At 48.9% G+C, this 22,072-nt stretch overlaps 9 protein-coding genes across 9 annotated transcripts; 6 read left to right on the top strand and 3 right to left on the bottom strand.

The window, feature by feature from the left end:
• Positions 1-1,542: 1,542 nt before the first annotated feature.
• On the bottom strand, positions 1,543-2,663 carry N7484_006602 (uncharacterized protein; the record flags this gene model as incomplete). The annotated part of the gene is made up of 2 exons (XM_057117020.1): positions 1,543-2,468; positions 2,588-2,663. 2 exons carry the CDS (start codon positions 2,661-2,663, stop codon positions 1,543-1,545), a joined length of 1,002 nt encoding a protein of 333 aa, XP_056972903.1.
• A 3,130-nt stretch (positions 2,664-5,793) lies between these two features.
• Positions 5,794-6,235, top strand: N7484_006601 (uncharacterized protein; the record flags this gene model as incomplete). The annotated part of the gene is made up of 2 exons (XM_057117019.1): positions 5,794-5,898; positions 6,023-6,235. 2 exons carry the CDS (start codon positions 5,794-5,796, stop codon positions 6,233-6,235), a joined length of 318 nt encoding a protein of 105 aa, XP_056972902.1.
• Positions 6,236-7,975: 1,740 nt separating this feature from the next.
• N7484_006600 (uncharacterized protein) lies at positions 7,976-8,408 on the top strand (the record flags this gene model as incomplete). The annotated part of the gene is made up of 2 exons (XM_057117018.1): positions 7,976-8,077; positions 8,199-8,408. The coding sequence occupies 2 exons, from the start codon at positions 7,976-7,978 to the stop codon at positions 8,406-8,408; spliced, it is 312 nt and encodes a 103-aa protein (XP_056972901.1).
• A 950-nt stretch (positions 8,409-9,358) lies between these two features.
• On the top strand, positions 9,359-10,205 carry N7484_006599 (SDR family NAD(P)-dependent oxidoreductase; the record flags this gene model as incomplete). The annotated part of the gene is made up of 2 exons (XM_057117017.1): positions 9,359-9,824; positions 9,886-10,205. 2 exons carry the CDS (start codon positions 9,359-9,361, stop codon positions 10,203-10,205), a joined length of 786 nt encoding a protein of 261 aa, XP_056972900.1.
• A 153-nt stretch (positions 10,206-10,358) lies between these two features.
• On the bottom strand, positions 10,359-10,832 carry N7484_006598 (GFA family protein; the record flags this gene model as incomplete). Its single annotated transcript, XM_057117016.1, has 1 exon — positions 10,359-10,832. One exon carries the CDS (start codon positions 10,830-10,832, stop codon positions 10,359-10,361), a length of 474 nt encoding a protein of 157 aa, XP_056972899.1.
• A 2,013-nt stretch (positions 10,833-12,845) lies between these two features.
• Positions 12,846-14,663, top strand: N7484_006597 (putative GABA permease; the record flags this gene model as incomplete). Its single annotated transcript, XM_057117015.1, has 5 exons — positions 12,846-12,927; positions 12,989-13,049; positions 13,102-13,334; positions 13,404-14,246; positions 14,302-14,663. The coding sequence occupies 5 exons, from the start codon at positions 12,846-12,848 to the stop codon at positions 14,661-14,663; spliced, it is 1,581 nt and encodes a 526-aa protein (XP_056972898.1).
• A 1,610-nt stretch (positions 14,664-16,273) lies between these two features.
• Positions 16,274-16,921, top strand: N7484_006596 (uncharacterized protein; the record flags this gene model as incomplete). Its single annotated transcript, XM_057117014.1, has 2 exons — positions 16,274-16,469; positions 16,521-16,921. The coding sequence occupies 2 exons, from the start codon at positions 16,274-16,276 to the stop codon at positions 16,919-16,921; spliced, it is 597 nt and encodes a 198-aa protein (XP_056972897.1).
• A 445-nt stretch (positions 16,922-17,366) lies between these two features.
• N7484_006595 (GAF domain-containing protein) lies at positions 17,367-18,288 on the top strand (the record flags this gene model as incomplete). Its single annotated transcript, XM_057117013.1, has 5 exons — positions 17,367-17,369; positions 17,484-17,588; positions 17,657-17,661; positions 17,720-18,116; positions 18,178-18,288. The coding sequence occupies 5 exons, from the start codon at positions 17,367-17,369 to the stop codon at positions 18,286-18,288; spliced, it is 621 nt and encodes a 206-aa protein (XP_056972896.1).
• Positions 18,289-18,999: 711 nt separating this feature from the next.
• On the bottom strand, positions 19,000-20,961 carry N7484_006594 (putative NAD+ kinase Utr1; the record flags this gene model as incomplete). Its single annotated transcript, XM_057117012.1, has 2 exons — positions 19,000-19,493; positions 19,548-20,961. The coding sequence occupies 2 exons, from the start codon at positions 20,959-20,961 to the stop codon at positions 19,000-19,002; spliced, it is 1,908 nt and encodes a 635-aa protein (XP_056972895.1).
• Between the last annotated feature and the right edge of the window lie 1,111 nt (positions 20,962-22,072).

The raw sequence follows: 22,072 nt of genomic DNA, 5'->3' as shown, positions 1-22,072 counted from the left end.
ATTGGGAATCAGTCCTCGGGGCGAAATGAGCCATAGGGAACCAGCTCTCAAAATAGCGCGGGAGGCAGACTTTCAATGATCGGGACACTGGATCCTCCACAATCGGTACATCCGACTAAATCAGGACATTGATATAGCTGACCTAGTCTGGGATTTCGTATAACCCTTTCCGCGTGAGCAGTGGATTTCCGTGCGAGGGCTATTCAAGCGGCACCCCATCCAAACCGCTTGCAGATAAATTCTGTAAGCCAGTCTTCTCAAATACTCTTTTTTCGTCCCGTGGGCGAATTCAGACATCTTGTAGGCGGCACTATCTATTTTTCGTAAGCAGTGGGACTCCGCGTGAGCAGTAGGGTTCCGTGAGCCAGGCTTCTTCCAGAGGCACTTCATCCTTTCCGCGTGGGCAGTCGAATTCTGTGTATCGGCCTTCTACAAGACACTCTTCCTTTTGCCCGCGTGAGTAATCAGTGAGCAGTCTCGTGAAAGAAATTCCGAGCCGTCTTGTATGCACCATTCATTCTTGCCGTGTGGGCGGTTTGAGTATTCGTGAGCATAGATTGCCGAAACATTCCAGACTCTGTATCAGTGTCAGCAAAGTATTTCAAGTGCGCGTATCTTAGTGAATTCCAGAGAATAATGATCGAGAAAAATGCCATTCCAGTTCTTGGTCGAGTGCCTAATTAGTCCGGTCAGTTAAAAACAAAACCCAATCATGGATACCTCAGAAAGATGATAAGCATGAAATGAGACGTGAATAGTAATCATGTTGATGATCTTGATGATGCAAGGAAATGGGAAATGATGAAATCTGCAAGGATGGCGTTGAGGGAGATGGAGGTAGATGAAGGGGGAAGATGAGGAGATGGAAGAAAGAAGAAGGGCAAGAAGAGACGAAGTGAGAGTGAAGGGTGTACTCAAGTCAGTGCCTTCCTAGAAAGTGCTGCCTCGTTCTTTCCCCAAAAGATGCCTCAGAAGTCTACACATAATACCTATTTGGGCGTCCCTGCCTTACTAAACAGGCCTACCTCCAGCTCATTGGGGATGGTATAGGTGACCCAATTGGACACGCACTTCTAGAATTCACGAAGTTTGTATGTTTAAACCGAACCAAGGCATAAGGCCTGGTCTTGAATATGTCAATTGAATCACTCTGAAAAAAACTGGAGCTGATATGCATATGACGACTAAGGGGGTATAGATACATGATGTCGTTATGAAAAGGGGCAACACGAGTCTGAATCGAAATTGTTGCCCTTGGGGAGAAAGACGAGAAAAGGATGGGAAAAACAAAAAAAACCCCCATACACGATCTGATGCTGTAGTTCTCGAGATCGTGTTTTCATGCCGGAAACACCAAAGAAAAAAAATAATGGATGAGACAATGATAGGCAATGGGTCTCAGTCTTTCAAAAGGAAATGAACAAGGAAACTTAATCAAAGGAATTGGAAAAGGATATGCGAAAGCACCAATGATAACGGCCCTCATGCAGTAGCAGTAGCTGCCGGGGTATCCGTGCACGAACAATGGTTCAAGCCACAGCGTCATCGGCCCTTGGAAGATTTGCGGCTCTTCTGGCGAGCCTTTTCTTTTTCTCGGGCAATCAGCTTTTCCACCAGGTCTGGCGGGGGTCCGACATGCTGATTCGTCGTATCCCGCATGGCGAGATCCTTGCCGATGGATCCGGCGGCGAGGTAGTCGCCTGCTTCGAGAGCAAGGGGAGTGACCGGGCCGGGACTGAGAAGTGGGTCCAGGCGCGGCGCGGACGGGCTCTGGCTTGAAGCATCTAAGAGGTCACGGTACTGAAATTTCATCTCGCGAGACCCCGAGGTGGTGCGATACACATGGGATTGGCGGGACTGGCGAGGTGAGGGTGGTTGGCCCGTCACCGTGTGAGAGGTAGGACCGGGCTGATAGACCGCGGGGTGGAAGCGGGGCAAGGTTCCTAGATGGAATGCCGGCATGGCCTTGGCTGAGGGTTGGTTACGCGAGGAGCGTGAAGGTTGGGGTGAACTGGGCCGTCTGGGCGACATAGTTGGCGAAGCGACTGGCGAGTAGAAGGGAGATGTATCAGAGCGCATGCTTGAGTATCGACCACGGCGGCCGGATGGTCGAGGCAATACGTGCCGGGACTTGGCGGACAAGGAGGCACGTTCCCAATCGTCAAAGTAGTCGTCGTGGTCGAAACGGCCCGTGAGCGGAGTGATTGGAAGATCGTCGCCGTAGACCCGAATTGCCCGTCTGGGGATGGGAATTGGACGAGTGGAGGAGGAGAGAGCGAGAGACTCAAAAGCTTCGGTGGGAGGAGAATCGGAGCGGTAGCGTGGGGAAGGAGGGGGATTATAAGTTGATGAGGTGGAGGTCAAGTCCCGCAGGGAGGACAAGGAGACAGGAGTGGGGTAACCGTGCCTCAGAATCAAAGTTTCAAGATGATCGCGCGGTGACAAACGAGGTGAAGGAGAGGAGAGCCCTATGCACGCGATCAGAAATGGACGTAATTACGGAATGCGCACACGTGTCGAGTGAAGTGTGGAATGTAGATTTCCAAGATAGCGGGAATGGGCAAAGTTATGGAAGCATACCACTTACCTGAAAATGAACTCAGCGAAGAGGGGTAATAGGAGGATTCCGAAGACGAAGGGGATTTTACATCTTTCCGGCGCATCTGCCCTTATATTAGTGGGATTCTCATATTTTCGTACTCTGGCTTCCAAGGTTGCGGGGATTCCGGACTCCACTCGGGGGGGCCCATTCTCAATCCTGCCGGGACATGGCGTCATTTTTCTCTTTGGCGTTTTTTTTTGTTGGTGGTTTCATCTCATTTCATAGGCTCTTCCCTAAGATGCCTATTTCCGAGATCCACTATCTATGATATCCATGGCTCCCGTCCCGGATGGCGTCGGTACCTGACGACCAGAAGGGGAAGAAAAAGTCTAGAACTTCCAACTCACTATTGAACTGTAGAGACCGTCGAATTCAGTCTCGGCCTGAGTTGATCCACCAGGCTCCCAATTCCCCCGCCGATTCGTTGCTGTACAGCATATGCCGTGTAATCCGGGTAGCTGGAGTGGAAACGTCTCAGGGAAAATCAAAACCTGCAGATAAAATCGTGCACAGACGGGAAACAGGTACAAACATTCCCTTAGCAAAGACAAAGAGGAATGCGGTCCTTTTAAAAGAAAATGCTCCGGCCAGGCACCTGTGAAACCTCGATGACTCCCGACAGCTCAGGCTTGTTTCCCACGCGGCTGCGCCTGGTGACCAAAAGGGTTCGTTTCAAGGCACAGAGACAAGAATCCCCGGGATTAAAAATAATAATATTTGATATATCCATCTATAGCGATCATGCACAGGCTCCATCGAGTCTGAATGGCGGAGCTCGAGAGGGCAACGGGGTTGAAGATCTCCGAGCAGGCGCGGTTGATCGCCCGCCGGTCATGCGTGAGATACAGCCAGGTCATTCTGTGATTCGCACGCAGATCCATACTAGGGATGACGTCCTTCCTCCCGCGCACTTCCAGGGCGCAGTGACCACTCAGGGTTCAGGGCGGGATCAATGTTTCCTGCACCCCTCAAGAGAGATCCTATCTGACCACTCAGAGTCGTGGCGGCCCTCAACGTTTCCGATCAGCCGACACCTAATCAACGACCCAGCAGGCACACATACACCACTTCTGATTGGTAGAGATCCATGACGAATGTCACTAATTGCGCCTCTTTTATCCGCACACCTACATCACTGGAGTTGTGTGTGGATGTCTCGGATGAGTGACTATTATTGATCTTTCACCCCACCACACCTGAGCTTGCTCGCACCCCCTTGGAGGAGTGAGTCAGAAGATAGCTCCTGACTACTATGTTCGTGGCAGGGTTTTGGGTTGCAGCAACCGCATCCTGGCCGTTGGATCGATCTGGATTGTCCCGGCTTGCCCGCTTTCAGACTCTGCAGAAGTTCATCAAGGAATAAGCTAATCTGTGCAGAATTAGGCGATGCGACATGAGATATTCCCCTGCATATGGGTAACCCATCTAATTTGATGCATATTAATTTGCCCCTTTTGGCCCTGTTAGCCCTACTGCCCCTCCCTCAACTGTCATTGCACTATGGCATAGTTACTCGTTACATCCCACACCACCCACACATCTATCAATACCATAGGAAATATATTTGATGATGGGATCAAACTGACTACTCACTCGATGATTTCATGGTACTTAAAATATAATCATTCTCTGCTGGCAGCCAAGCATGTGCGGCTACCCTTGAACAATCTATTAACCGCATGCCATTAGGCCCGTTGCGACAGAGCAGATCTCTAAGACCGACTTTTCCCCCACTATCGCAAGTCAATATCCCGTCATGCGCTCTGCCTAATCTAGCATAAGGGGAAATGGGCGGGTATCATGTGGACTGCTGAAGTTGTCGATCTACCTAGGTAGCTATCCACAGAAGTGAGCATATAATATATCTTGCAAACATACCTACAAGCCCGCATAAAGACCCACATGGCCGGTTTGCTGTCCCACTTACGCACTTCGATATCCCCGATTACCTAGGGTGGCTTACAGACGTGCGTTGTGTGTGCGGATCCACCAAATAAGGCGTCTATGCATCATAGCGCACGGGAGTGCGGCTTGAGAGACTCCCGATGCCTGGGCAAGGTGCCAACCTTGGGAGTAGACAGGCATTGGGTGCAGTCCTAATATCTGAGGTGATCAATACATTTCTTCACGTTTATATGGTTGCCTTGAATATGACCCACTACCACTGCAGTAGGTGTCAGCTTGGCTCGTAAAGCATCTGACTAGCCTCTTTGAAATATCTTGTTCATCCTAAGGTAACCATGGCAATTAATTCCCAAAAATTCGACGCTGTATCTGTAAACCGCTGCCTAGCTGATAAATATAGAATGCATTAAAGAGGCCACGAGGATTCTGGTTTGGACCACGACTTTCTACTTCCAGATTTTGAACTTGATGCCGCGACTGCAAAGGGAATACAACTTCCCAAGGTAAGATTAGAGACATACATACCATCTATCGGCGCTTTTACCAAGTTACTGACAGCCCTCCCTGGAAGTCAATTATGATCATGGTACGAGAAACTTGTCAGGTGACAGCTCTGAGCCTACCAGCACTCAAATAGCACTCGGGGCTTTTCTGCCGCTTACGAGTAGTTCTTCTTTCCATATCTCTGATGTCTATATAGTCGTTCTTTTTCATTCGTTCCATGACATAAATAGCCACTCGGGTAGCTACAATCATTACCTCTCTGGCTTTGACGGGACACAGATGCTGATGCATGTTGTTGGATTTCGATTTGCCCCCGTGAATAGCGAGCATTTGATTTGTATGATTTCATACAGAAAGTAATCGGTAGCTGGAAAAAACGCTTTACCGCCCACTTCTATTTTTGATTTACTTAGCTGAAAATAAGGAAATTCAAGCCCGGTTCGTATAAATATGGCTTAAGCTTTCTATGTTCATAAGAATCAGGGCACATGCCCATCCATACTCAATAGCTACGTGGTAAGAAGGCCCGGACCTGGGTGCGGGGACGTTAGGGATCACCTTATGTTGATTTGCCATTATATTCATCCTATTATTGCGAAGTCCTCAGGCCAGTACTCCCGAATTGAGGGCTAGGGGTCCAGCGATTAATTGAGGTCTTTTGCTCCCATCAATTTATCCTTTGCTCCGTTCTACTCACTCTTCCCACTTCCACCTGGACTAAGCAACCATCCTCCCTGCAAGACTCATATCGCATCCTTTATTCGATACTCATTATCTCTTACATGATGCCGGGCCCTGGTTCTCTCTCGAAGACGCCATTCAGCTTGACCACCGCCGAAATGCGCCTGCTCGCTTTTGCGTACGCCTATGTGGATGAACACGGCAAGGTTGGTGACCCACGACTCAAGAATCCATGACCCTCATGGGAATATCTAATAGCCCATCCATCCGCCTTATATTCTACTTGCCAGATACGTTTATATTGGACACCTTGACTAATAACGCAAATAGCACGATTACAATAAGATTGCTGAAATCGCCAACATTGGTGTGAACAGTGTTCGCAGTGGGCTCCGAAAGGCTAAGGCAAAGATTCTCAAGGCCCTCGGAGATTACCACCCTTCGAAGTCCGGTCCCAAGCCTAAGCGTCGGTCCGTTTCCGACGACGACAACACGTCTCAGGCCCTCGTCCCGTGTGACGACTCCGAAGAGGTCCAGGCTTAAGAGTCAACACGTCCTTGTGATTTCTTTTTCGGCTCAGGATGAAGTGGATCTTGATTCGTGCAGTGGCAGTCATTATGGCCTTTACTAAGTCGTGCAGTCCGACATGTTAATACATAGACACCTATGATACAACCCGTCATTGTTGTTTCTTCTGATTTCTTGATTACCCTAGTATTGACAATTAAAGAACCAGTTCAGCTCTACCTGAAGCAAAGAGGACTGTTATCGTAAGTTCCCACAACCAGCATTGCGTCGCAACCAGTGCTACGGTGGGAACAAAGAGAGTGCTTCAAAACGTGGGCCACGTTTTGCATTGCGTAGGGCTTAAAGGCAGTGAAAGCGCAAAATCTCTTAGAATATTTCCCCCGCCATCTTTCGTATGTATGATAGCTCATTCGAATTGCATTAAGAAGAAGCATGTTACCCCTTTTTTATGGTTCAAATCTCACTAATCATGATTTATTTGATATATAATGATCTGTGAAACAAAAATTTGTCGCAAGTCGGCGCTATCGCAATTCCCAAGGGAATCCGACGAAAGATTCGACCTCCGAATTACCAACCTTGACATACCGGACGACAGGAACGTACCAAAAGTACCTGAAATGATCAAATCGAAGCCCTTATCCGTGCAGAAGCACAGCGAGGTGCTTTCTGGGAATAAAGATGAGGTCATGGGGCTGTCACCAGCATACTGCATACAAAGAGGCCACAAAGCATCATTTACCATCTTGCTGTCCATTCCCAGGACCCATGTGATCTGCGAAGTTTTCAGGCAGCTCCATCCGACAGGCAGTGCTACTCGAAATTCAAGCTAGCTCATTACAGGGTGATGAGGGTGCCAAAGGCTATGCTCCACAACTCAAGATTCGACTCGGCTGAGAATGCCACATTTGATCATGGCCCAGCACAATTGGGGCCCAATGGAAGACCCGGCAATGAATTCGGAGATGCTACAGCCTATCAGACTCGGAGAACGAGACCATTGTGAAGTTACAAAGACAAGGACGCATGATTTGAGCCAAATGTTGGTATTTTCCCCTTTCGTCAGCATTTTCGGTTGCATTAATAAGCTAAACAAAGCAGCTGCCCACTGATGACGCTCTAACACCACCAACCGCCTCACGAGCTCGAAGCAGATCAGTTGAAGGCCCAATCCACGGAGATAACACCGGTCGAATTCAAGGAGCTTGAACAAAAACGCCCATAGATTCCCGTCTCGGAGGACTTCGTCACCAGCGCTCACAAGGCGAGATACTGTCCAGCTCCGCAAAGCGTCAGGCTCAACAGGCTCTACTAGTGACCGAGGTATACAAAATCCATGATCTATCAACTCATACCTCTTCCAATTGGCTTTCACATCTCCACTAGCACCAGCAGGGGTGGTATGGGCCATCATAGCCCGTCGACAATTGCGGAAACTGTTGGCTTGACTATGAATAGCATTGCTATTTCGCTTTATCAGGATCTACGTTCATTGATGCGTGAGTTTGTGCTGTTCAAAGGCTGAGAGTAAGCGGTTTTCTAGGTCCGTTAGTGAATCATTATTAACGCAGGTCTTCAGACGCTTCATCTCTAAGCCAAATGCAAGCTTTTCACATGTCAAGTTATGGGATAGATCAATTAGTTTGCGATACATTTACTACTTCTCCATCCAACTTACCTCTTCCAACTCACCTTCTAACTCAACTCAAAGTTATACTCAGTACTTCGGACTTGAACTGACAAAAGTCTTTCATCATGCCTCGCACATCTAATATCCACTCTGAAACTTATGGCCTGACTAAGGGGGAGACACGTCTCCTTCTTCTCTCTACGGTCGTGCTTGACGACTATGGCAAGGTTAGTAACAGAAGTTACGAGAATCAGACCTCTAATGAATGTCTGCCTACCCATCCCGTTACTCGATATTTGAATGGCGATACTAGTTTGTATTGTATATACTGACAGGGAACCTGACTAGATCAACTTTGTCGAAATTGCCAAGAGGACTAAGGTCGAGGTGGCCACAGCCAAAACCGTCTACACCAAAACCAAGAACAAACTCCGGAAGAATCTTGAGGAGAATGTCTCCAGCCCCACCACGAACGCTACCAAGTCCAAGCCCGAGGCTGCGGCTGATGATGAGCCGTTCGAGGCCCTCGAGCCAGTGCCCGACTCTGATACCGAATAGGAACATGACCGAGATCAGGAGCTGACGTCCCAAGGAGGTTTTCGACAAGTATGGAGAGGATTAAAGGCAGGCATATGGGATTAGATGCAGCTTTGGGGCTTTGAGATTTCTTTTCCTTCTATTAAGATCAAGCAAATGCCTGTGCTTTGGCTTAATTCATTTGAGATGCAATATTTGTTTTCGGATTGAACATTCTTTCTACAAGTTGAAGGAAGCCTACGTATATCACTAGTTTTCATGAACCTTCGATCTGATATCTGTCTGATAGGCTTACTAACCATGTGCTCTTTACTTTATAAGGTGCAAAGTTTGTAGTCCTGAGTCTCGTTCCCATTGTCCTTGAAATAACGGGATAGGCTCGATGCAAAGTAAATATTGCAGCTCATACCAAGTCCAGTTTCAAATTACCGTTGCCTCTCGCATAGAACTCATGGGCCAATTCGAGCTACGGCTATGACCTGTATAGCCCTTCAGGCCGATTATTGAGCGTGCTGACATCTACTGAGCACTATAAAGCAGCAACTTGAATGGCCCCACTCGACGTATTATGTAAGGCCGCATACGACGAGTGACGACGAACCACGAGTACAGACATGCATTTATAGATCAGGGATCACAGGAACTGATTTCAATATCATTATTGCCATGGAGTGTTAGTTGCACAATTTGGCTTTGACCGCCTCGTAGTAAACTCGGGCCCTTGATCCCACCTATTCCGAAATCCAATGTGACGGTCGGCAGACAGCATTACCGGAACCACGTTCTCCAGGGGGTGGTTCGACATCTGGGAAATTGAACAACTGACCCGCAAAATGCGAACACAGTGGATAGGGGAAGCTAATATCTACGGAATACGGATACGCCGTCTTCCGTCACCATGGACCAATTACTTAAATCTAGCCCGCGCCACGAATATTCCCCTCTTTTTCAACAACCATTAATATTTCATAATGACTGAACAAATTCTCGTCGGCAAGACATGCCTTGTTACTGGCGGTGCCGGTGGCCTGGGCAAAGCCATTGCGACAAAGTACCTCGAAGCTGGCGCCAACGTGGTGATTTGCGATATCAATGAAGAGCGTCTGGCGCAGACTTCGACGGAACTCTCGCCAATGGGACCTTTTAAGGCCGTCAAAACCGATATTACCAGTCCAAGCGAGGTGGACAGTCTTTTTGAAGCGATTATTCAGGAATTCGGCAAGATTGATGTCCTCGTTAACAATGCTGGTATCATGGATAAATTCGATCCCATTGGAGATCTTGACCCAGAGCTCTGGAATCGGGTTATTGCTATCAATCTTACTGCTCCGTTCTTGTTGAGCAAATTGGCTGTTCGCAATATGCTGGAGCAGGAGAAACCTGAAGGACGGATTATCAACATCATTTCCGTCGCCGGTAAGGCGGGATGTGCTGCTGGTACGTTGACTATCATCTCCCCATTTTGCTCTCGGACATGTCTAATTTCTGCTTTACTCAGGCGCGGCTTACACTGCTAGCAAGCATGGCGTTGTTGGGCTGACCAAGAATACGGCTGCTTTCTATGGCGAGAAGGGCATTCGCTGTAATGCTTTGATGATGGGTGGTATGCGCACCAACATCTTTGAATCGATTCAATCGGGCGTGAATGTCGAGGGTATGAACAGATGTACAGCCGCTATGAAGGCGCTCCAAATTCCTTTATGTGAACTGGAAGATGCTGCCGAGCTATCCCTGCACTTGGCTGGCGGCAAGGGAGTCGGTATCGTGAACGGAGGCTGCCTTTCGGCTGACAACGGCTGGACCGCTCATTTCGGCTAACTTATCTCATTGGAATGTTGTCTTTGATATTATCCGAGTATGCAACCGTGTATGTAAGGCAGATTTAATCTTGAGTAATGATTGAAACATGATCAATTTCACATCAACCCATCAACTGTTCTTATCAATATAGACCGTCGAAGCTCTGTTGGATTAATTACGTTCCAAGGGATTCACAACTGGCGGCGCTTCGTCCCACTTCTCTGCACCTTTGGGAATCTCCACGATTGCGTGCTTGGTCCATATGTGGACAACGTTCCTCATCATTTCCTGATCCAAATCCTCAAGGCAACCACCCTTCACATTCGCAGTCGAAGTAGGCTTCGGCTTTTCGCCAGGCACAGGTGCTGTGTCATGAATAAGATGTAGCAGTCGCGCGCCACAGTTCTTACAAAACAAACACTCCATGTATCTGCCCTTGATTGTAACGCGAGTATAGCTTCCAATCAAACCTTGGTGGAATGCAGTTTCTGGTAGCTCGAAGTAGGGGAAGATGGCGGTGATGCCGAACGCCGCAGAGCTTTGGTGACGACACTCAGTGCAGTGGCATGCGTAAAGTGCGAGTGGCTTCTCTGTTGGTGTGGTGAATTGCACCTTTGAGCATTGGCAACGCGCTTTCATGCCCATTCTTTCGGTGTCAACGTGGATTTGGTGGGTGTATTTAGGTTGCTGTTGCGGGGTTGATGATGTCGGTGAAGAAGTACTTCGGCCGTCCCGTCTGTACGAAATTAGATAAGTGGTATTTCCAACATCCGAGCAACGTATCACAATTATTTTGCGTTTTAGTTGCGACTTGGGACGGGCTCCGGAATCTATCGGGACTTCCAGACGATTGGCCACAAAGTAAGAAAATGTACCTAAGGAGCTCCTCTCGTCCCAATTATCCGCAAAGCTTGCATTTGACGTACCTCAAATGCCTGGGCAGCGGGCTTACATGCATCGAATTTCATCGGATCGCATCTTTCGCTGGTGCAAAGTATAACTGGCCAGTGTCAAGATCGTGCTCGACAACCTTGGAAGGTCAAGAAGAAGACCGTAAAGGACTACACAGATGATATATCCACTCCATCGAGCGCCTGAAGCCTAAAATCTATGTGAGAACTTAGTGAAAGAACTTATTGGTGAAATGATGTGATATTGGTAGCAAAATTTGGATATATAGTGCCATCCTACATTGTATGGTATTATTGTACCGTATAAAAATTTACGATATACTTAGTTGCGAATCACAGCCTTTACTTAACTTAGTATCGATCGTATGAATGTTTACTGGCTCTAATGACAGGCCACGATTGCTGTATTCCTCGTAATACAGGTGTGAGGATTTGAAGGATAACGCAGGCCACTCGCGGATCAGCCGTAGACAGGGGAAGGCTATGAACATAAAATGAACTAAAAGCTCACATTTGTCTCTCAATCATAATATGGATCTCTATCATTTTTTACTATCAATTTTTACTATCATTTTTTACCATCAATTTATTGTTTTCTTCATCCCACTCGCGCTTCCTCACTTGCACTTGGACTTCATGTCCATCATGCTTGAGAACTTCCGACTCAAACCCGTTGCTCGAGCCCCTCCATTCTTGCATGATGCCTGGTGCTGGTTCTTTTTCCAAGACGCCCTTAGGTGGGTGCCTCTATTCTGCCTAAGCGTGCGCCTAAAAGAAAAGACGAAAAAGGAAGAGTATAACGAGTTTATCATTTCTTGCTTTTCGAGTTCGCCTCCAGACGATCTAGAGTTATCGGGCACGAGTTGGCTTTGTTCCAAGGGGTCACTGGACCCGACAATAAAATGCAAGGTTACAATTCAATTAGCGCTGTACTTTGATCAACTCTATTGATCGATTTAAAGCGGCGAGAGGCGATTACTAGATTGGAATTAGAATATGAACACGAAACCAGACACGGCTGACATTAACCAGTGTTGCGTATAGAAAGCGTATAGGGGGCGTATTCACTTTCTTTGGCCGGAAGCTTCATCTTCCGAAGCCCTATGCCCTAACACCTAACCAGGAAAGACGACGAAGTGCCATCGGAACAGGACTGAAGGCCATCCGATTGGACTTTGAATAGAGAAGACCGTTTCGTGGTCATAATGGAATTTCAAAAGTAGATAATAAAGGCAATGTCAATTATCACGAAGACAAAATACACCATGCTCTTATCAAACAACCTCTGTCCAAGTTCCGAAGCTAAAACAACAAAGGCAATCCCAAGAGACACCAAGCCTCCCCCAATATACCCAGGCATCTTATTACACAATTCCCACGACATATACCCCACGAATTGATATCAGCCCTGGGCCACAAGCCTCCCGGACAAATGACAAACCGCGCAAGTGTAGCCATGCTTATCAACGGTCATGGAGCGCCCCCGCAAAGAAGCCAACAAAGTTCGCTGCCTGCCCGAGACTGGTAGACTAGCCCCACCGGCGTCGCGCAGACCTTCTCGATCAGGAAGGACAGTATGCCAATCTATCTTATCGTCCCTGTATCTCTCTATGGGGTTATGGGCAAAACATGGGGGAAGTAGGAATACGAATGCCATGCCTCGGATATTCTTAAGGATATCCTCGCCCGCCGGGTGAAAAGTATAAGCTTGCCTTGCCAACTATAGAGCTTTCGGCTCGTCAGAAGAATGTCGAATGAAGACGGGACACAGGTGTTTAAAGGCACCACCAGCGAAGATGTTCGTTTGGAAAATTTAGGTTATGAGCAGGGTGAGTCTGTCTTAGGAAGGAGAGATTCGGAAGCTTCTGGGATGCTAATCTCCTTCTTCAGAGCTCAAGCGTTCCTTTGGTCTGCTTAGCATGATTGGATTTAGTTTCAGTGTTGTGACATCGTAAGTAACAATTCCCAAGGCGCCTCCTAGCACAAGCTTATGGATCCTTCAGATGGACGGCTCTGAGTGGTGTGTTCATTGTCGGAGTCACATCTGGTGGTCCGCCGGTGATGATTTTCAGTTTCATTGGCGTTAGTCTTCTCACACTCGCCGTTGCCATTCCAATGGCGGAAATGTGCAGCATGCTTCCGGTTTCTGGTGGTCAATATTCATGGGTTGCTGCTCTCGCTCCTCCAAAGATTGCTCGAGGGTTATCATATGTTACTGGCTGGTTTATGCTCGTTGGTATGGTGTTTTTTTTTTTTTTTTTTTGGGTATATGTCGTGAAGAAACATTAACATGTTTGGGGAATAGGTGTCCTAGCAATGGGTGCGACAAACAACTCGATTGCATCGAATTTCGTGCTTGGAATGGCGAACCTGATATTCCCCGACTATGTCATTGAAAGATGGCAGACCGTGCTCGTCGCCTATCTCGTTGCTTTTCTCTCGGCTGCCGTCAATATATGGGGATCCCATCTACTCCACCGCATCTCGAAGTTCATTCTGATCTGGAACGTCGCCTCTTTTATTATTATAACGATTACACTTCTCGCAATGAACGATCACAAACAGTCACCCTCCTTTGTTTTCACGGAATTTGAGAACTCAACCGGTTGGGGCACAGGCATGGCCGCTATCATAGGTATCTTGCAAGCCTGCTTTGGAATGTGCTGCTACGATGCGCCCTCGCATATGACGGAGGAAATGAAATCTGCCTCCAAGGAAGCCCCGAAGGCGATTGTTCTCGCAGTTATACTTGGTGCGGTGACTGGCTTCGTCTTCCTTGTCACTCTTTGCTTCTGCATCGGCGATATCGCATCGACTGCCAGTAGCAGCACTGGAGTGCCCGTCATCCAGATCATCTACGATTCAACTGGAAGCAAGGCTGCGACCGTGATATTGTCTAGTATGATCACTGTGATTGTTATAGTTGCCGGAAACAATATCTTGGCTGAGGGATCGCGTTCCGTGTATGCCTTTGCTCGTGACAATGGACTTCCTTTCTCGAAGGTCTTCAGCAAGGTCAACAACAAAAGCCAGGTGCCTGTGAATGCAGTGTTACTCACCCTTGTAGTCCAACTGGCTTTAGATGCCATTGAATTTGGCACGACTACTGGCTTTGAAACAGTCATTTCGATATCCACCGAGGGATTCTGTAAGACCTTCAACCTCTACCCCCTATATCAAAAGAAACATCTAACAGTTCCTAGATCTTTCCTATGCCATGGCTCTCGGGAGTAGATTACTCGGATACTTTTCGGGGCATGTGATCAAGCTGGACGGCCCATACTCATTCTCCGTCCCAGTGTCTATTGCGCTCAACGCTATTGGACTCGTATTCCTCTTGTTCGCTTCCATCACCTTCAACTTCCCAAGCACTTACCCGGTCAACCACGAGTCGATGAACTATACTAGTGCTGCTATTGGGGTTGTTGCTCTTCTAAGTATCGTTACCTGGATCACGACCGGCAAGAAGAACTTTACTGGTCCAGGTGCTGTCAGTTTTCTGACCGGACATACTGCTGCTGCAGACAGAGCACGACCTCAGGAAGTAGAACAGAAAAAGAGCTAAGAGATTGATCGTTGAAAGGTTGTCAACTCAAGTTGATCATTATACCATTATTAATTCGAATATCTTATAATATTACGCTACGCGACCAAGAGTACCTTCGTAGATATTTCTTATTCTTTCCGGTCTCCCCGTGCGTGAGTGTTGAGCCCTCCCAGAGCGCCGGCCTAGGTTGCCCCAGTGCTTGTTCATTGGCGCTCCGCAGGTGTTCTTTATGTCGACCCAGGCGGCACTTCAAGCGAGACCACATGATTGCATCGAGGTGGGGTATTCAAGATGATCTATCTCTCAATGTAAGTATGCGCTTGTCTCTCATCCCTTGACGGCTGTACCGTCAGACATCAGACCGATAGACCAAGGGATGCATTTAGCACAGCTAATGGATGACCGTACGTGGTCATCACATGTGATACTTTCCCCAATAAATACAGCAATGACGTTACCTAAGTGTCTGAGAGTATGCTGTCATCTTTTGACTGGCTCGACGGGTATCTCCGCGATCTATAGAACAACCATCACTGGTGCGATCTCTGACGATAACGCCGCTAGGCATATAGTATAAGCCACTTCTAGTGATGCGCATATTAGTTGTACAGCCGATCTCCATTGACCTCAGTCTGATCTCAAAGGAACTCAAATCCCCAGAATTCGTGTAATTCTCCCTGTGTTCCCCTAGCACGCTAATCCTGCACGTGTGCGCTTGAGCGGAGACGATGGCAAACCACCCCACAAATCTCGTTTCTCGTCCTTTCCACAGGTGGATAACAGACCCATAGAGGACCCGGAGGCAAACTTCGATGTGATCGCCGATTTCATGTCCCAAACTCAAAACTCTCTACTCCAGAATGTGAAGTGAAAAGAATCATAAATTCCCCGAGTTCTGGAGAACCACCACCATACCCAATGCAGAATGCAGAGTGACGTGCAAAACACCGACTTGGTGCATGAAAGCCCGATGATAGATCAGAGTCGGTAAGGAAAAACTGACAAGTAGCGGTCTAACCTCGCGGCCTCAGCTCTATGAAATAGATCGACCTGGAACCCTATGGATCCGACGGAGGGGCCTTCGATCCGGGTAGTGGACCCCATCAGCCCCGAGATAGAGTACACCACCAATCCTCAATGACAAAAAAACCCACGGGGCTGGAGACCAAACAAACCAGATCTCACGATAGGAAGCCGTGCATCAGGTTCTGTTAGCTTTGTGGGATTGGCGGTATGACGAGCGGAGGGACCAATCAGCATGTCGGATGGAGCTGATCATCGCACGATGCGGTGTGCCACGCAGTGGGACAGCCCTGGGAGCAGTTGGTCCGTGTAAGATGGGCAAAGAAATTGCCCTGAGAAGCGAATGCAGAGGGCTCTTTTTAGCTACGAGTCCCTGGCCATTTTGTCATTTTGTACTCGAGTTGAAGTTGTACAACCACACTCTACAACACGAAAGAGGCTGATCTTATCGCGGTCAACTGGTTGGCTTGAAGATATACAAAGTCAAGGTGTGTAATCCCTTCAGTTTATTCCTTTCGCTTAGATCACGTCTATGATGCACCTTCAAGGGGAAAATGTCGTATTCTCATACAACTCAGCTAAACTATTCTACCCGCAGGATCGAAATGATTGCTTGTTTCTTTCTGGGCAGTGTCCTGGCCTATGGCCTGGTCATGATATTATATCGACTACATGTTCATCCGTTGAGCAAGTATCCCGGACCTTGGCTCGCAGCTGTCACTGGTCTGTATGAAATCTATTTCACGGCATGGGGAGTGGGATCCTTCGAGGACGAGGTTGATCGAATGCACCAAAAATATGGTAAGTAACCAATGTCAATCATCCACCCTGACCGATGCTGATAAAAAAAAGGACCAGTGGTACGCATTACACCGGACGAAGTACACGTCCAGGAGCAATTGTACCACACCAGCTACGCCGACGGCTGGATCAAAGGCACTGACGGACTGGACTCTAGCCGGAACCTCTCAGAAAGGGCCAGCCAGCGCTTCCAAAGTAAGAAGCGATCAATCTCAAGAGCTAGATCGATCCTCCAGGTGGAAGTGCGCCTAATCATCCGCGGCCTGGTACAAAGACACCAGCTACATCGGGTGTTCGGTACGCCGTTCCCCCCGTTCAGGTCTTTACCAGGAGCGCATGAGACCCGAGTCGATCCGGAAGAGAGCGATCTAGAAGATGGCCAACACAGGGTCGCTCGATCAATTGGCCCGGCAAGGCCGATTCAAGCCGCGAAAACGTCCCTGGCAGCATGAAGCTAGGACTGCTAAGCTCCAAAGCCAATGGCTAAGCGCCGTACTGAACCAAAGATCGAGTCAAGTCGGCCGTTTCGAGTCATGAACCCCGCTTCCAACGAGAAATTCTCGGAGAAGACGTGGAAGGTTTGACATGGCACACGGTTCAGTGGATGTACCCCGCAAAGGGTTAAGCCTCAATGTGATGGACGCGCCAGCAATCGAGGCAGAAACAGAGAAACCAAGATTCTTTGTGTGGGATTTCAGATCAAATGAAGCAGACAAGATCCGATTGGTTCGAAGCGAAAAGCGCGAACAAAGGAAATCATTGTCAAAGAGGGTGAAAGGTCCAAGCACGGTGCGGAGCTCGTCCGGGCTCCACTTTGAGAGATTTCGATTTCTGCCCTTTATACTCACCATTGATTCCTTTCTCTACGCCCAATTCATTCATTAATTCCCCTTCACAATGGTATGTCTACATCCAAGGCGAAATTGACCCACTGTCAATCTATTCCTCCTGTCAACCCCTGCATATCATGTTTCAGTAAGCGCGCCAGGAACGGAAGTCACTGACACATTCCAGCCTCACGCCGATGCCTCATACTTTTTCCCAGGCTCTTCCAAGGCCGACATCTACGAGCAGGTGCTCGACCAAACAAAAGGCCTTTGCTCAGGTCAACGCAATTGGGTAAGTCCTCGATCGCGGTCGCACCCACCCAGAACTGAACCAGTTCACTAACTCCAAAAAAAATACAGGTCAGGTGAGCAAGCTCCCATTGCACACGACACTTGAAACAAAGGAATTAACCAAGATCCCAGCAACCTCTCCAACGTCTCCTCCCTCCTCTGGCACGCCTACGCCGCCCTCCCAGCCCCCTCCTCCTCCGTCAACTGGGCCGGCTTCTACATCCGCGATGACAAGTTCCCCGCCCTCGCCTCGCCCATTTCCTCGCCTCCCCTTTCCGGCGCAGACGGCGTCTCCGGCGTAACAATCTCAACCACATATGCCTCACCGGAAAACCAGGTCCTCCTTCTAGGCCCCTTCCACGGCAAGCCGGCCTGCCAACAGATTAGCTTTGGAAAGGGTGTGTGCGGTACAGCCGCCGCGAACCAGGAAACTCTCATTGTGCCCGACGTCCTCAAGTTCCCTGGACACATTGCATGCGACGCGGAGAGCCGGAGTGAGGTTGTTGTGCCGATTGTTATTCGGGGAGAGGTAAGTCATGCTTCGAAAGTACATTTGCGTGTCGCAGTGTGGAGTGCTAATGATATGGTAGACTGTTGCCATTATTGATATCGACTGCACTGAGCCTAATGGCTTTGATGACGAGGATAAGAAATACCTTGAGGCTCTTGCTGAGATCTTGGCTACGAGCTGTGATTGGTAGTCACGTTTACTCCAATATGGCACGAGACACGGAATGCTACGGGATACGATTGATATAATTATTTTGGATGGGAGGGAGCGAGTACACTAATCTCATAAAAGTTCGGATTGATGTATAAGACTAGTTTAGTGTTCGCATGCTGAATCTAATTGCGATAAGATTTCACTGCGACGATTTACAGTTTCCAAGCTTGTTGTACGAGTGCATTTTCTGAAACACACTAGCCACGCAAGGAAAGATCTAGATCACGCCCTCTTGGGTAGCTTAAGCCTCCACTATGTGTGAAACATGTGATCGGCGCGGATGACGCAGGGACTAGGGACCCTGATCTCTTGGCTATTGCTACACTTGTACTTCGTATACGTCAAGGTCTTCAAATGCCATTGCATAACACACCCGATCTCGTTAAATTCATGGTGAATATATGCCAGTCAAGCTAACCGAATATTGTTCAACCCCGAGATGAGAGGTAGAGACTGTCTATGAACATAAGAGACACCGAGTCAACCCGACAGCAAAATGATGTAGCGACCGCTAAACTGTCTAAACAGGGAACCCAAAGAAAAAAATCGTGAATCTATCCGTAAAATGGTAGGATGCAGTCGGATGCAGATAATGTGGAACGCCAAACAAACGATAGCAGGTATATGCGGGTCATGAGGGGTAAAAAGAAGTAAAGTGCAAGTAGAAGGGACCATGGGTGTGTTGCGGTCACATGTTGAGCATGGACATTTGTCGGCGCATGGGATTCGGGGAGAAATAATCGCCATCTTCACTGGGACCTATGCCGCTGTCTGTGCCGGCTAGTCCTGTGTCGGTGTCGATGTCCCACTGTTCATCTTCGGCATCGCCGTTAATGTCCCCGTCCCAGCTTTTTTGTACGGCTCCTCGGGTATTCCAGCGTAAAGCGCGCTGGACACTTGTGAACCACTCGCCGCTGTCGGAGACGACTGTGGGGAAGGGGTATTGACTTGCTTCGACGGTGACGTAGTCGCCTTGTCGAAGCTCGACGCGACCCTTGCCATCGAAGGAACAGTAGGCTGTTGAACGGGAGCTATTGGGGACTGCGACGCGGAGAAGGTGGGAGTCTGATAGGACCATTGGGCGGAAGGAGAGTGTGTGAGGACAGATCGGTGTGAGGAGGATTCCAGGGATAGAGGGGTGCATGAGGGAGCCGCCAGCGGACAAAGAATAGGCAGTAGAGCCTAGATACATGTTAGTTGCATTGACGAGATTGGCATTGAATGAATGAAACGTACCAGTGGGCGTAGAGAAGATACAGCCGTCCGCTTGGACGACTGTCAGAAGCTCGTTATCGGCATATAATTCCAAGTTCGACACGTAGGGAGATGGCCCTCGATCAATGACCACTTCGTTGAGTACTTCGAACTGCTCGCCCTCCTCGACTGCTCCAACTTCTGCGCCCTTGCTGCGATCTTTCCGGAACACTGTACAGGTGAATCGCATCCGCAGATTGACGCGCATGCCCACATCTCCCATAACTCCATTGAGATGGGATTTATATTCCGCAAACTCGAAGTTGGTAAGGAATCCCAGACTCCCTAGTGAGAAACAGAGCACCGGCGGCACAACCCGCTGGAACAACCATGAGGTAAATAAGACCGTTCCATCGCCTCCAAGCGTCAAGACCAAATCGAATTTATCCGGTGACGTCCAACACAGATCTGGTGTCCAGAATTGCAGCATCTGAGCGAACCGTGGTTCCTTTTGTAGGAGGCCCGGGGCATCGAATCGCTTGGAATTCCGTAACTTTGCATCGACGTAGACATTGACACCCAAATCGCTTCCGTATCGTGGGGTGGACAGTAGCCATTCGGCGAGTTCGCGCGTCAAAAGTACAAGACTGTTGTCACGCGCCTTGGTAACGATCATAATGTTGCGGACCGCGCGCTTGATTGGACGCCGTTGTAATTGTTTGGATACCTCTCGAACCCCGGTTGCGGTCTGTACTAATCGCGAATGTGAGAGCCACTCATCGTCGGCGATCTCCTCGAGGACCTTCTTGATATTGACGGCGTCATCAAAACGCTGATGGAAATAACAAGGCGACTGTAGCACCAACCGAGCGGTCGCGGGGGATCGTTCCACGTAGTTGCTGAGTTGCAAGTTGGTTAAGGCGGCCGATAATCCTTGGGATGACGCATTGCTACACCGGCGCTCCCGATCCTCAGGCGAGGAGTTCTGGTTGGTATTATTGCTGGCAATGAGACCGGACCAGGAGTTTCCCAATGTTGAATTTTGGCCGGGGCCGGGGAAGGAGGTTCGTGAAGCGAGGGCCTTCATGATGGTCTGGCGCGGGATGCAGTCGGTGGAGAGGGCCTTCTGCGGACGATGTCCGGAGATTGATTTCTGGCGGAATCGGCGCAAAGTCGAGGAGGGCAGTGACCTACTGGCCTCCTCCTGAGCCGAATCTATCTTGCGGGGAGGCAGCGCGTCGCTGCCGGGGGCCTGAGGAGTCGGGTCGGGTTGGGGGATGTGTGTCTGGGAGGGCTCTATATGGAGGGCATAGTCACGGAGTAGAGCAGCACCGACGGTCGATGCGGATGGGGGTGGGGCGGTAGTTGGGGACGGAGTTAGGTGAGACGGGGAACGCAATGACGGCAGTGAAGACTGGACATCAGATCGGGGTGATTCACTACCGGGCGACGCCATGAGTGGATTCTCGGCAGGATTCCAGAAGATGACAGAAAAAAAAAAAAAGTGCCCAGTTTCCCAGATGTAAGTCCGAACGGATGTAACGGGGTTTGAGCGCTAGCGCTGGAAATTGGGAAATCCCCCAGCGTGGGGTATCCCTCACTTGATTCCCTCGGTTTGGAATGAATCTCTGATTCTCGATTTCTCAGAGTTTGGAGTTTTGTCTTCCACTTGGATCTGCTGACAGGGATGTTTGCGCTTGGACTGGGGCGGCCCTGATCAGTGGGGGTCACTGCTGAGAGGCTTGGTCCCTGGGAAGCCTGATACTGGTGATATATCGGAGATTGCAAGAAAAATTTAAAACAAAGAAAAGGAGACTTGCAATTAGCCAGGGGGGAAATTGTAGTCAAAACTTTCGCGACTATGCCGATCAGAGAATGCCACAAGAGGTTTTCCTTGGGTCGTTTATGCTTAATTCTTGGAAGTTTCATCATTCTAGGAATAGTCCATCCTGTTTAGTGGTGATTTGCCCGAATTGCGATGCGGAGTTCCAGGTCGAACTGTGACGTTTACATTCAAACTCCACATAATCTTAGTCTCGAGGCCATAGATTTCAGTATTTGACCTGCTATATCTAAAAATACATGCCCGCTCTACGCGCGATGCTGCTCTAGCCATGACTCGAGCGCAATATCTGGCCAATTGGAAGAAATATGACTGATAAGCCTTGGTTTTCTTTTTTTAGGATTCTATATGAGCACTGTCGGGGTTAAATCCTTATGTCCCTCGCTCGGATCCGGTACAACTAATCCCGTCGGCTTCTTTGTTTTGAGTCGGTGATACCCCCGCTTTTCGAGGGCCCATGTCCAGTGCGACGTTCATGATCCAAAGAACGCCGACTCCAAGGTACCAGTGGAATGGTTTGTCTTGCACATGCAGTGACGGTCAGGTGATGGGCTTGGATGTGCTACGCAGCCACCAAGTTGTCACACTGCTGCCTCGTATGGTGGTAGCGAATGAGGTCCGCCGCCGAGATAAGGGGTCAAGGCAATGGGAGGGCAGCTCGTCGCTTGGGACTTTGATATTTAATCTGTTGCAGCCATGTTCGTGTAGTCCCCAGAACAACAGC

The sequence above is a fragment of the Penicillium longicatenatum genome, assembly GCF_028827895.1.
Source record: "Penicillium longicatenatum strain IBT 33135 chromosome Unknown contig_3_segment0_segment0, whole genome shotgun sequence".
NCBI lineage: Eukaryota > Fungi > Ascomycota > Eurotiomycetes > Eurotiales > Aspergillaceae > Penicillium > Penicillium longicatenatum.
The sequence above is the reverse complement of the archived record's forward strand: the minus strand, read 5'-3'. Positions and strand labels throughout refer to the sequence as shown.